The 12276-nt window shown below is 36.4% G+C and overlaps 4 protein-coding genes across 4 annotated transcripts; 2 read left to right on the forward strand and 2 right to left on the reverse strand.

Annotated features, from left to right (window-relative positions):
• Positions 1 to 1357: 1357 nt before the first annotated feature.
• On the reverse strand, positions 1358 to 2566 carry LOC110730643. The gene is made up of 2 exons (XM_021910460.1): positions 1802 to 2566; positions 1358 to 1753 (listed from the first exon to the last, which is right to left on the reverse strand). Exons 1-2 carry the CDS (start codon positions 2564 to 2566, stop codon positions 1358 to 1360), a joined length of 1161 nt encoding a protein of 386 aa, XP_021766152.1.
• Positions 2567 to 6893: 4327 nt separating this feature from the next.
• On the forward strand, positions 6894 to 8813 carry LOC110730588 (plant-specific TFIIB-related protein PTF2-like). Its single transcript, XM_021910410.1, has one exon. The coding sequence runs from the start codon at positions 6959 to 6961 to the stop codon at positions 8570 to 8572; it is 1614 nt and encodes a 537-aa protein (XP_021766102.1). The 5' UTR covers positions 6894 to 6958; the 3' UTR covers positions 8573 to 8813.
• LOC110730589 (pathogenesis-related protein PR-1-like) lies at positions 8729 to 9722 on the reverse strand. The gene has a single exon (XM_021910411.1). It carries the CDS (start codon positions 9517 to 9519, stop codon positions 9004 to 9006), a length of 516 nt encoding a protein of 171 aa, XP_021766103.1. The 5' UTR covers positions 9520 to 9722; the 3' UTR covers positions 8729 to 9003.
• A 1377-nt stretch (positions 9723 to 11099) lies between these two features.
• LOC110730591 (heavy metal-associated isoprenylated plant protein 45-like) lies at positions 11100 to 12159 on the forward strand. Its single transcript, XM_021910414.1, has 3 exons — positions 11100 to 11161; positions 11550 to 11625; positions 11783 to 12159. The coding sequence occupies exons 1-3, from the start codon at positions 11153 to 11155 to the stop codon at positions 12106 to 12108; spliced, it is 411 nt and encodes a 136-aa protein (XP_021766106.1). The 5' UTR covers positions 11100 to 11152; the 3' UTR covers positions 12109 to 12159.
• The last annotated feature ends 117 nt before the right edge of the window (positions 12160 to 12276 follow it).

The raw sequence follows: 12276 nt of genomic DNA on the forward strand, positions 1-12276 counted from the left end.
ACGATGTCTTGGGGTTTTTTAGATGATTGTGGATATAGTGATTGAAACTTATGAGTTTTATTATCATTCCTCCGTATTACAGAGATTAAAAGAATCAAAAATTGAATATGACCATAAAAATCAAATCCACATTGTTCTTCTCGAGATTATTTGATAATTTAAAGAACCATATGTTTTTGTAAATCATATGTAGAAGAACATTATATTCCTAAATCGCAAAACTAATAGTTAGGCCCTCTTCAGTTCACCTTAAAAAAAATATTAAGTAAAAATAATTTCAGTTCAGCAAAAATAAGTTCAGTTTAGTAAAAATAATTCAACCTTAAGAAAAAAAAAATCAAGATTTCATTTTCAAATTTCAAAATAACATATGTTAAAATAATATAATTTATAATGTAAAGAACATATAGTTCATACCCAAAGAATACACTAATCAAACTCAAAGAACATATGATAATAAAAGTAATTTAAATATGACATATGATAATAAAAATAGAATTTGTGCATCACTATCTTAAAGAACATACAAGCCAAATTCGAAAAACATAATTTGTATTATTGAAACCCAAAAAACATGTATGTTTAATCAACATATGTTAAATAACATAAGTTATAATGTAAAGAACATATATTTATACCCAAAGAATACAGTGATCACACTCAAAGAACATATTAAAGGTATGTTCTTTGTCAAACACAAGTATATTTTTTATCAAACACTGTATGTTCTTTATCAAACACTGTATGTTCTTTCCGCCTTTTTTTTTTGTTTACCCGGGTACACCATGCATTATCCTATTTTCAATTTTCAAAGCCAATGCAATAGTGATTTTTTTTTTATTTTTTTTATTTTTTTTTTACATACAAGTTAGGTAAAGTGTATTAATTGTTAATAATCCTAACGCTTTTGTCAAAAAAAAAAAATCCTAATAAGTTTACTTTTTTTTTAGGAACTAACTAGTTAGTGACCCGGACGATGTCTCGGGGTTTTTTAGATGATTGTGGATATAGTGATTGAAATTTATGAGTTTTATTATCATTACTCCGTATTACACAGATTAAAAGAATCATTAATTGAATATGACCATAAAAATCAAATCCACAATGTTCTTCTGGAGATTATTTGATAATTTAAAGAACCATATGTTTTTGTAAATCATATGTAGAAGAACACTATATTCCTAAAATCGCAAAACTAATAGTTAGAGGGAGTAAATAAAAATATCGTTTGGACTCTTATCCTGCTACATGCACCATCTTTTTTTACTCCCTCCTTATTTGTCTCACACTCTCCCTACCCTACTAATACTCACTTTCTTTTTTTTTTTTTTTTTTTTTTACATCAGCAAAGTAACAGTTAAAGAACTAAATTAGAGAGAGTACAACGGCACGTATTTGCGATATCATTAGCCCGTTGCACTTGCTCCCTTGTAACCTTAATTATAGAGCATTTTCTGAAATTAAGAGCGATTACCCTAATATCTTCAATTAGCCAAGCTATCGAAATTTCCTTCCCTTGGTTACTTCTTAGATTTTCAAGCAGTAACACTGAATCGGAGAGAACAAGAACCTCCTCCTTTCCTTGCCTATTAGCCCACTTTAGAGCTTCAAGGCATGCCCATGCCTCACACTGTAGCGCCGAGAAAGCGGTCCCATACTTCCCTCCTCCATCGTTGGTGTCTGCTTGATTAGGGCAAATAAAAGCCCAGCCAATGCCCGCTCTAGTAGAAGCTTTATCCCAAGAGCCATCGACCTACAAAACAAAGTCAGCAAAACTGGTTTTCTGTATTCCTAGGTGTACATGGTTGAAACCAGGAGGTAAGGTGGGTTCTCTTCTCGCTTCTATTCCACCCATATCCCGGGTCTTATCCTCTTCATTGAACACCTCATGATCCTTGAGTGCTAAATTAACCAGTTCTACAACTGTTGCCGTTGTGACCCCAATTCCTTTAAACACTTTCGTGTTTCTTGCCGTCCATAGGCCCCATAAATTTTCAATGAACCAGATAATACGGGTACTATGTCTGCCATCCTCGCTATAAAACAGCAGGATAAAGTGCTGGATCCAACTTCGCAGGGACTGGAATCCAGTAATATCACAGCAAACAGTCATAGGACTATTATCCCAGACATACTTTGCCAGAGAGCAGAAACGGAACAAGTGTTGACTATCTTCCAACTCTAAACCACAAACATCACAGGTAGCATCTACTGCTATGCCCCTGTTAACAAGGTTTACCTTTACTGCTATGCCATCATAAAGGAGTTTCCATAGGAAGATCTTCCATTTTGGTTGAATGTTCAAACTCCAAATGAGTTTTGCAAATCTCTCATCCTTTGTAGAGAGGGGAGAGTCGTTCATCATTTGGTTTCTGGATAGAAAGTAGTATCCAGTTTTTACACTGTATCTCCCAGAAGGATGGTACTTCCAATATAGGAAATCATCCTTTAGATTCGAAGGTAATTCCATAGAGAGGATATTTCTTGAGCTATTCCAGTCAAAACACTGTCTAACCTTGCCCGGGTCCCAAGAGACACTGTCCCTGTTGATGAGGTCGCTTACCATCCATCTCAAAGAGGCCCCAAGAGTTTGGCTTGAGTTGGCAGTTGGGATCTTTCCTTTTACTCAGGGCATGCTAATAGCCTTTATGTTTTCTCCATTTCCGACCTTCCAGACAAACCCCTCTTTAAACACATCCACCACCTTTTGTAGCCCTGAACGTCCCATAGAGGGGATTCCGGCCCTTTTGAAGGCCCTAGAGGTGTTACAAATTCTACATGGTTGGAAGCTAGTATGTACCCTAGAGATGAGGAGCTGAGGGTTAAGGTGCATCCTCGAGGCTTGTTTGAAGAGTAGAGAATCGTTGAGTTTCGAGGTGCTTCTAATGCCTAGTCCCCCCATACTCTTAGGAAGTTGAATCACTTCCTTCCTTACCCAGTGCATTCCCTTGTCTCCATTGTTCGCCCACCAGAACCTAGCGATGAGGGAATCGATTTTATTTGTTATGCTTTGGGGAAGCTTGAGGCATTTCATGACATGGGCCGAAATACTAACCAAAATTGTATTAATGAGGACTAACTTTGCTGACTGTGAGAGATGCAAGGGAACCCAAGAGACAATTTTTTCAGTTACATTGTCGACGAGGTATTGGAAGGAAAGCTTTTTCTTACCTTGTATATCAATTGGTGCCCCCAGGTGTAGACCCACATTCTGGGTTTCGGGCATAGAAAGAATCCTTTTGAGAGAGTATTTAATCCCTTCCGGCATTCCCTGAGGAAACTTAACAAAAGATTTTTGGAGGTTTAACCTTTGTCCCGAAGCTTTACCAAATCTCTGGAGAATATCACTTACAGCCAAACATGAGTTTTCAGTAGCCTTGAAGAAAAGCATGGCATCATCCGCAAAGAAGAGATGATAGATAGCCGGTGATCTCCTTGAAACCTTCAGGCCTTTTATTTGGTTTATATCCTCAGCCAGGGTAAGCATTCTAGATAAAATGTCCATATTAAAGAGAAAGAGATAAGGGGAGAGGGGATCTCCCTGTCTTAATCCACACTTAGGGAGGAACGGGTTGGATGTGCACCTGTTAATGACTGTTTTGTAGCATACTGTTGAAACGCACTGAGAGATTAATCTTATCCACTTATTTGAAAACCCGTACAATTAAAGAACCTTAGTGAGAAAAGTCCAGTCAACCCTGTCGTAAGCCTTAGACATGTCAATCTTGACTGTTGTAAAGTTCGAGTTTTTCCTGGAATTTATTAGATGCATGAGCTCATGACTCAAAAGAATATTGTCTTCCATATATCTCCCTGGGATGAAAGCATGCTGGTAGTCCGAAATTATGCCAGGGAGGATTCTTTTGAGCCGGTTAACCAGGCACTTAGAAATACACTTGTAGACTGTATTGCAGAGACTTATCGGTCTAAACTGACTAGCAATTTCTGGAACCTTAACCTTTGGAATGAGGACGAGAAGTGTTTGGTTCCATTCTTTAAGCATATTACCCGATTTCATGAATTGTTGTACGCTTTCAACTACAAGTTGGCCCACTTCTTCCCAGTAGAGCTAGAAAAAATCAGCGGTAAACCCGTCCGGACCTAGAGATTTTGTTTTATGCAAATCGAACATAGCTTTCCTTATTTCTTGGGTAGTGAAGGGCCTGTCAAGCCAATCACTATCCGTCTTGTCTATAGGCTGGATATGAAGTTGCCGAAGTAATAAGTCCACATTCTCCTCGTGATTATCCTCCACCTTGGGATTGAAGATCTCTTTAACCGAGTTGAGAACCACTTCCTCCACTTCATTCTGCCCTTCGATCCAAACCTCTTCACTATTCTTTAAGGTAAGGATTTCCTTTTGCAGTTGCTTTTGTTTTGCCCTTCTATACATAAGACGAGTGGGGCAATCACCAAATTTGATCCACTTAGATTTCATTCGTTGTTTCCAATACTCAAAACTTACTTTGCATTCTGGGATGATGGAATTAATTTGGTCGATGTAGTATCTCCCTCCTTGTAGGGACTCAATGTTGTCTCCCACCATACCCAAATCCTTTAGAAATATTTCTCCAGTTTATGCCCCAAATTTTTTTGTTATCTAAACACCAACGTTGAAGGTACATTCTTACCTTACCTAGCTTTGTTGTGAGCCTGTACATAGGAGAACCCTGGACCTCTCTTCTCCAACAATCTTGAACAATTCCTTTAACTTCCGAGTAATGGAGACACCAATTCTCGATTTGGTACGGTCTGTTAGCTTTCCTAGACATAGGGTTGGAATAGTAGGTGATTGCAGTGTGATCTGAAACGAGAATTGGCTCATGAATTGGGAGAAAAAACTTTTATTATTATTATTATTATTATTATTATTATTATTATTATTATTATTATTATTATTATTAATCCAAAACAGACAAAGTCATACAATCTACAAAAAATTAGTGGGAAGTCGAGATACAATCTGGGCCCCCACTCCTCTAGCTATAGCAAATCCTTTATTATTTGGTTCGAATCTTGCTACAAACACTTTTCTAATAAATGATACATTATTAACATGTAATTGCTTATGTGGAAAGTTTATAAGTTTTCGATCAAGATGTTTCTCGTGTCCCTCGTTCGGGCTCTCGCTCAAATCGGAATCTTTATGCCTTGGTAGGCTTTCGACTCAATCTAATAGCCTACCTATCAAGCGAAAAAAAAAGAAAAAGTTTTCGCATGGGCTCATCATCTGATGCAGAACCGATGCGAGAAGGATAAGAAATATGGGGAAGAGGAGATTTTAAGCTTTCAAAAACCAGTAGAAAGGGGCGTAGCGAGTCGCTAAAGCGAAGTTTTTGGAAAGAATGCGGGGAAAAACTCTTTCCAAAGACAGTAATTAGTTTGAGTTAGCATAAAAGATTTGATTGAATGAATGCCATCCTTGGTTCTTTTCAAACAAATCCAATGTTGAGCCAAGCCTTTCCAGCCGGTAGTAGCCGAAGGCGAAGGCAATGAAATTGACTTGCTCTTTAGAGTAAGGTAATGCCAATTCACTTACTTGGAACAAGTCAGGAAAAAAAGACTTTTTTTAGAAGAAAGGAAAGAAGGAAGAGAAGAAGGATTAGTAGTTGCCTAGCCGAGGAACTTGAGGCCGACATACAGGATGCGATCCCAAAGTTCAAGACGCTGTCTAGGTTAAGTCTGGAGAGAGGGCTTGATGAACACCACCTCCTGGTTAGTAATTGGGCACACGTTTATGGCATCGGCTTCTTTTTTTGACGTATCAGATTGGGCTTTTCTTCTACACCCGAAGTTTCCATTTATGCAAGTATGTTCACATCAATACCCAAAGTGGCCCTATACATTTAATGATAACCGAACCCAAGCAAGGAGCTTCAATCTTGTCTATTTCCAAAAGCATAGCTTTAGCTATTACAACCCTTAAATGGTCGGGTATGGCGTGCAAAGGAGATGCTACCCCTAAGGGGTTGATATGGCCCTAATTGACACTCTTTGCTACTAGGATGTCTTTTTGTTTCGCCGCGAAGCGGCATTATGACCTCGAAAATAGTGGTGGAGGCTGAGATGAAGACAGGAAGAGAAGACAGTTGTTGAGGAAGGAAGGTGTGATGACGAAGACAGAGATGGTGGTGGTGGTGGCAAGGACTTCGTGTTGATCGGAGGGAAGATGGTGGTTGTGATGGTGGTGGAAGCCATTTTAGATCTGAGCTTTTATGTTGATAAAACTGAAGTATTTCAGATTTTTATGTCTTTCAATTCATTGATATGGTTAATAGACATTTTTCTCAAACCATCAAAATTGTTCAAAGTGATAATGGTACTGAGTTCAATTGTTTGTTTGATTATTATATGGCCACTGGACAAAGGAAAGGCAATGCTTCCAATTTAATTTCAACAAGCACAATCTTCCCAGCTTTAGAAACTGTGTTAGCAGACCAATTATTCATTTCATGTTAAGCTTTAATGATTAATTGTTGACGATTGTGGTTCATAAAAGATCTAAAGTTAAACAGCGTAACACATAAATCTTTCCAAAAAGAACTTAGGTACATGTCAAAAAAAAAAGTTGACTGCCTCTTTCTCATAATAGGATCGTCTTAGAGAAGACAAATGAAGACTTATGAAAATTAATCAGTTGGCTAGAAATTAATTTTACTGAACTGAAATTATTTTTTCTGAACTGAAATTATTTTTACTGATTTTCTATTATATATATTCTATTTAATTTTACTAAACTAAACTTATTTTTATTGAACTAAATTTATTTTTACTAAACTAAATTTTTTTTTTAAGAAAATAATGGTTAACCCCCAGCGGATGGGGTGATTATGGGGTTTGGGTGAAAAGCGACATCGTTTTATTCATAGAGGTTAGAAACACAAAACCTATAAATTCTCAACTTCAACCTAAAATCAGTAAACCCTAAAAGATATTCTCTCACCTCAATTTTCCATCAATGGCAGCTTGCCGAAGCTGCAAATCCAAGGCACTCGTCACCGATTCCGTCACCGGCGGAACAGTATGCTCATCTTGCGGTATTGTCCAAGATTTCGACGACTACCAGCATACTTTCGGCGGTGTTTCCGGCCCTCAAGGCACCTTTGTTCGTGTCGGAACTTCCGGTACCGGTACCGATTACTCTTACAAGGAAAGAAAGCTCTATGAATCCAATCAGATGATTGAGGACATCACATTTCGCCTCAGCTTCGGCGATACCCGAACCCGGGAAGTCAAATCCATGATTGAGAAGGTAACTGATGGTGAATTTGGATTAGGTAATTGGTTTTCTGTTCTTATTGGTGCTTGTTGTTACATTGTTATGCGTCAGAATAATAAAGCATTGCCAATTTCCGAGGTTATTGGGGCTGTGGGTTGTGAATTGTATGAAATGGGGAAAATGGTGAACAGGGTAGTTGATTTTTTAGGGTTAGAATTGAAGGAATTTGATTTGGTGGGTTTGTTGGAGAAGATGATTAAAGGGTTTTCTGGGTTTAGTGGGGTTGAGGAGGAGAAGATTGATTTGATGGCGAAACAGGGGATTTTTGTGATACAATGTGCTATTAAGTGGTTTTTGAGTACGGGCCGGAGGCCGGGGCCTGTTGCTGTGGCGGTGTTGGTTTTTGTGGCAGCGGTGAATGGGATTGAGGTTCGGATTGAGGATGTGGCGAAGGAGATGAATGTGGCTATTAGGACTTGTAAGTTAAGGTATAAGGAGCTTTTGGAAGCAATGGTGGAGGTTGCACAAAAGTTGCCTTGGGGGAGTGATGTGAATGTTAAGAATATTGTGAAGAATGCACCTTTTGTATTGAAGTATATGGAGATGAAGTCGATGGAGGATCGAGGTAGAGAGAAATCAAAGTTTTCGGATGGGAATTCGGGGTTTGATTTGGGTGATGTAGTTGAAGAGTGTTTGAGTAAGGAAGTTGAGTATAAAGGGATTGATGGTGGTGATAGTGCTGTTGATAATGGTTTGGGATGTTTAAATGGAACAGAAGGATTGGAGAATTTGAAGGTTTCACATGGAGAATTGGCTAAAGTTTACTCAAAGTTCAAGGCTGAGTTTTTGAATCGTAATTTAACGAATAAGAATGATACATTTGACTATGGAGATAGACTAAGTGGGTTAGATGTTGAACTTTTTGATGAGTGGTGGAGTGGGAGGTCAGATATGTGTGAAAAGCTTTTGCTGGAGCAGTTGTTGGAGAAAGATGTTGGATTGGATGCTCTTCCACCGTCTTATATTCGTGGTTGTAATGCAGTTAAAAAGAGGCGGGAAAAGATAAGAGAAGCTAAGAGGCGCATCAATAGTATTATTAATCCCCCGATTGTTAAATCCAGTAATGCTATCGTGCATAATGGGTTGGATGCTCAATCATGTAGTACTGTTGATATAAGCACTGTAGAACATGTTAATAGTCGAAAGAAGAGGAAGAAAGATCCTGATACTATTGATTGGGAAGATTTTATCATTGAGTCACTCCTCTTGCATCAGGTGAAAGAGGAAGAAATTGAGAAGGGCCATTACAATGCCTTGTTAGGATTGTATGTGTTTAAATCTGGTCTCGTCTAAAACAATTTGTTTAGATTCATTCAGGCACTTAATTATGATCGGCTTAAGAAGGTGAAATTTTCTTATTACAGTTAATACTAATAGGCCATTTTTGGGGTAAATTGTATAGCAACTAGTATAGTATAAGATTTTGTATGTGGTGTAGGGTAAGTTTTCTGACAAACTAAGCTTTCATATCCAATATATAAACGAAGTAAGATTGTCAATATTTTTCTGTACAATACGTTCATGTTTCTTGGTATATCTTATGACTCCTTGCAACTTCTTACTGCTGTTATGTATCAGCCAGTCAGCCTTTTTCTCACTGATTACACAACATATAATACACAAAATATGGCACATATAATATCACTATCAAAGGTATTACTGGAAATATAATGCATTTCACTCAAAACTCATGAACACACAGACATTAAGCATGTATCATGATTTTAGTATGGCTTTTCCCCTACATAATTTCCTGTAGGATAGTACTCGCAGGTAATGATTGAATCCCCGCTGTCACATTTAACCTTTGAGCATCCAACCAATTTGGTTTGCTTCCATACAACCTGGGTGTAGTGCCCACAGGCATATCCACTACTACAACTGTTGTTACCGTAGTTATACCATTGCTTCTCTGCCACCCATGCTGCGACTGCATCCTTTGCCATCCACCGTTTCCCTGAACCCCAGAATAGATTTTCCCCGAATGGACTGGAAGAATGAATCAGTTTGCAGTCGTGTCGCCTCTGCCTTGAGTATATCTTTGCATATTTAGCAAGCAAATTTTCCCACTTCAGAGGCGACACCCCCACTGCTTGTCTGGCAGCATTATGCCCTTCTAGGACCTCGTTTATGAATTCTGTCTGGTTATACTTTGCTTTAGCAGGTGTGACTTGGATCAAGATGATTAGTATTGAGATAAATAGAAAGAGTGGGGTTAAGATCTTCAAAGGTTTTGCCATTTTAAGCTTTTGACTACAGAAATCTTAGTAGGATATTGAATTTAAAGATAGTTTGAATTACTGTATTTAATTGTAGATTGAAGTTGTTTGCTGAGCAATGTGCAAGAGAATTCCCGTTTATATAATAGCTAGACATTGAATCATCGCACATGGATTTTCCATTAGTTGATTGTAGCTTAAGCTGCTACTAGCAAGACTTAGACAAGTTTAAACAAATATTACGCAAGATTTAGAGTTTATGTTAAGGAAAATACCACGATTTTCTTCAACCTTTCGGGCTATCAAACAATAAACAGTCTTTGTGTGATGCATCACACCCGCAATTTATGGTGTGAAATATTTGTCCTCCCATTACCAATTTACCAGTAATTTTGTTTCACAAATACCTAAAAAATGGACATGAGTCAGGTTGGTACGAGGGCATATATTGTAGTCATAATAATCCTTTTTCATCTTTCTCAATTATGGGTATTGGATAACCTTAATTTTCTTACTTTGGTACACGATATGTCTTATATGTTTTGAAAAGTCATCAACTTAAAGATCTTTAATTTCAAATGTGTTCTTCACTTTAGATTTAATTCGGAGTAGAAATGATGAGGCCACATACGTAACAATAATAAAAATACACTAGGACGTACTAACTTAAATTTGGATTAGTAAGTTAACTTTATGGTAAAGAAAAACTTGTGTTGACATTCATTAGAAGAGTTGCGCATTGCTTTTACAGAAGCATATGAACCATAAACTTTCACGCATTCATTCATTCAACAAACACTTACGCATTGCTTACATAGAATGACACAAGCTAGCATTGCATCTTTTCAACTCCCTCGATCTGTTTTTAAATTGTTTAATTCCATAATTGTCTAGCAAGCTAGATTAAAATAACTAAGATACTAGCCTAACTAAGATATTATCTCTTATAGAAACTAAATAACCCTTGGTTGATGGATTATTAACATTTAACAACAATCGTTGCATTACCGCCTTCTATTAACATATTCACATATGTAAATTTCACCATTATTTCCTTTTTTTTTTATATTATGCAAAATGACACTGGATTTGTGTTAAAATATATATCTTCATAATATTAACTTTTTTATAATTTATAAATAAGATATTTAATGTTAATAATTATCATATTAACGTGTCAATTCTAAGAAGAATAATAAGAAAAGAAATTAAAATGTCACAGACTACATTACTAATTTAAACTTTTGGCAAGATTTGACTTTCTAGCTTAATTGCTTGACTAAACTTGTTCAAAGTCTATAGCACTTTTTCCATGTAATTTCCAATAAGGCTACTATAACTTCAACTTGTTATTTGAAAACAAACATAAAATTAAATAAATCATGATACTGATACTAGCTTCCAGAAAAAGAAAAATAAATGACAGGGATACTACTTATCTAAATGATCTTATATTTTTGGTCGGTATTACGACATTACGAGTGTTATATATTAGCTATTAACTACGTCATTTTCTTGTTCTAGGAAGAAATGTGTGAAAATGTCATGTAATGTACTACTATATAAGCTTATATATGCTTTCTTATGCATTACTCAAATAACTTGCTTCTGAAAAATCATACTTGAGTTGAAACTTGATTTGGTAGACGTGCAAATGTCATCGGTAAGTTCAAATTGCCTTTCTCTCACCTTTTTTTCGTCTCTCATATTCGTGTAGTAGGCTTGTTTTAGTTGTGTGGTTAAACATATGAACCTATATATTTCTAACTCTACAAAATAACTTTTGCTACCAAGAAATGAATTCCAGAGTCTATTAGTAAAGAATTTGTTAAAAATAACCCACGAGTAAGTTTAAATACGAAGTAGTTGTTCCATATTGAAGAAATAGAAGGTGTTTGATTAATAGATTATTGGAGGATTATCTTATCTATCACCTTTTAGTTTTAGCATGCATGAACTTGAGCTTGTATTTGACTAGACTTTCATGCATTGATGCATGTTCTTATAAACCTCTTTGTAAAACATGTGTTCTTTTATCTCTTTTACATCAGATCGTGGAGTTTCGCGTTGGTATTGATTGCTCAGGATGCGAGAACAAATTGAGGAAAGTTCTCTTTAAGCTAGATGGTATGATCCCTCCCTTAAACTACTTTTGCTTTTTTTTTTTTTTTTTTTTTTTTTTTTTTTATACTTTTACTTAACAAAATGTAAACTGCAGCCATAACATACCGAATAATATATACTACAGTACATTTTTTTTTTAAATGGTATTCGAAAATTTCAGGAGTTAACAATGTTGAAATCGACATACCTATGCAAAAAGTGACTGTCACAGGGTGGGCTGAACAAAAGAAAATACATAAAGCGATCATGAAAACAGGACTTAGAGCTGAGCCATGGACAATGCCTTATAATCCTCAATTTCAAGATTTCAATAAGTTCTATGAACAACACAGGTCATTCATTTACCGGCCTAATCCTACCTCACACCACAAGAATGGTAACATCGTCCATGAACGTACTTCTGATCCTCTTCCTTTAGTCGATAATGGCGATGATGCATTCATCATGTTCAATGATGATAACCCTAGCGGATGTTCAGTGATGTAGTAAAGATTATCCAAAGGGTGTAAAAAGTTGTTCAAAATATGGGAACATCAAAGGATTTTTATTGTTTTTTTTTTCCTGTAATCAATACCTAATACATTTATTAAAATTATTCAAAAGAAAATTCAATTAAAAAGAACACAATCATCATTAAATGGCAATCGACTTCCA

Source organism: Chenopodium quinoa, unplaced genomic scaffold (genome assembly GCF_001683475.1).
Source record: "Chenopodium quinoa cultivar QQ74 unplaced genomic scaffold, ASM168347v1, whole genome shotgun sequence".
Lineage (NCBI taxonomy): Eukaryota > Viridiplantae > Streptophyta > Magnoliopsida > Caryophyllales > Amaranthaceae > Chenopodium > Chenopodium quinoa.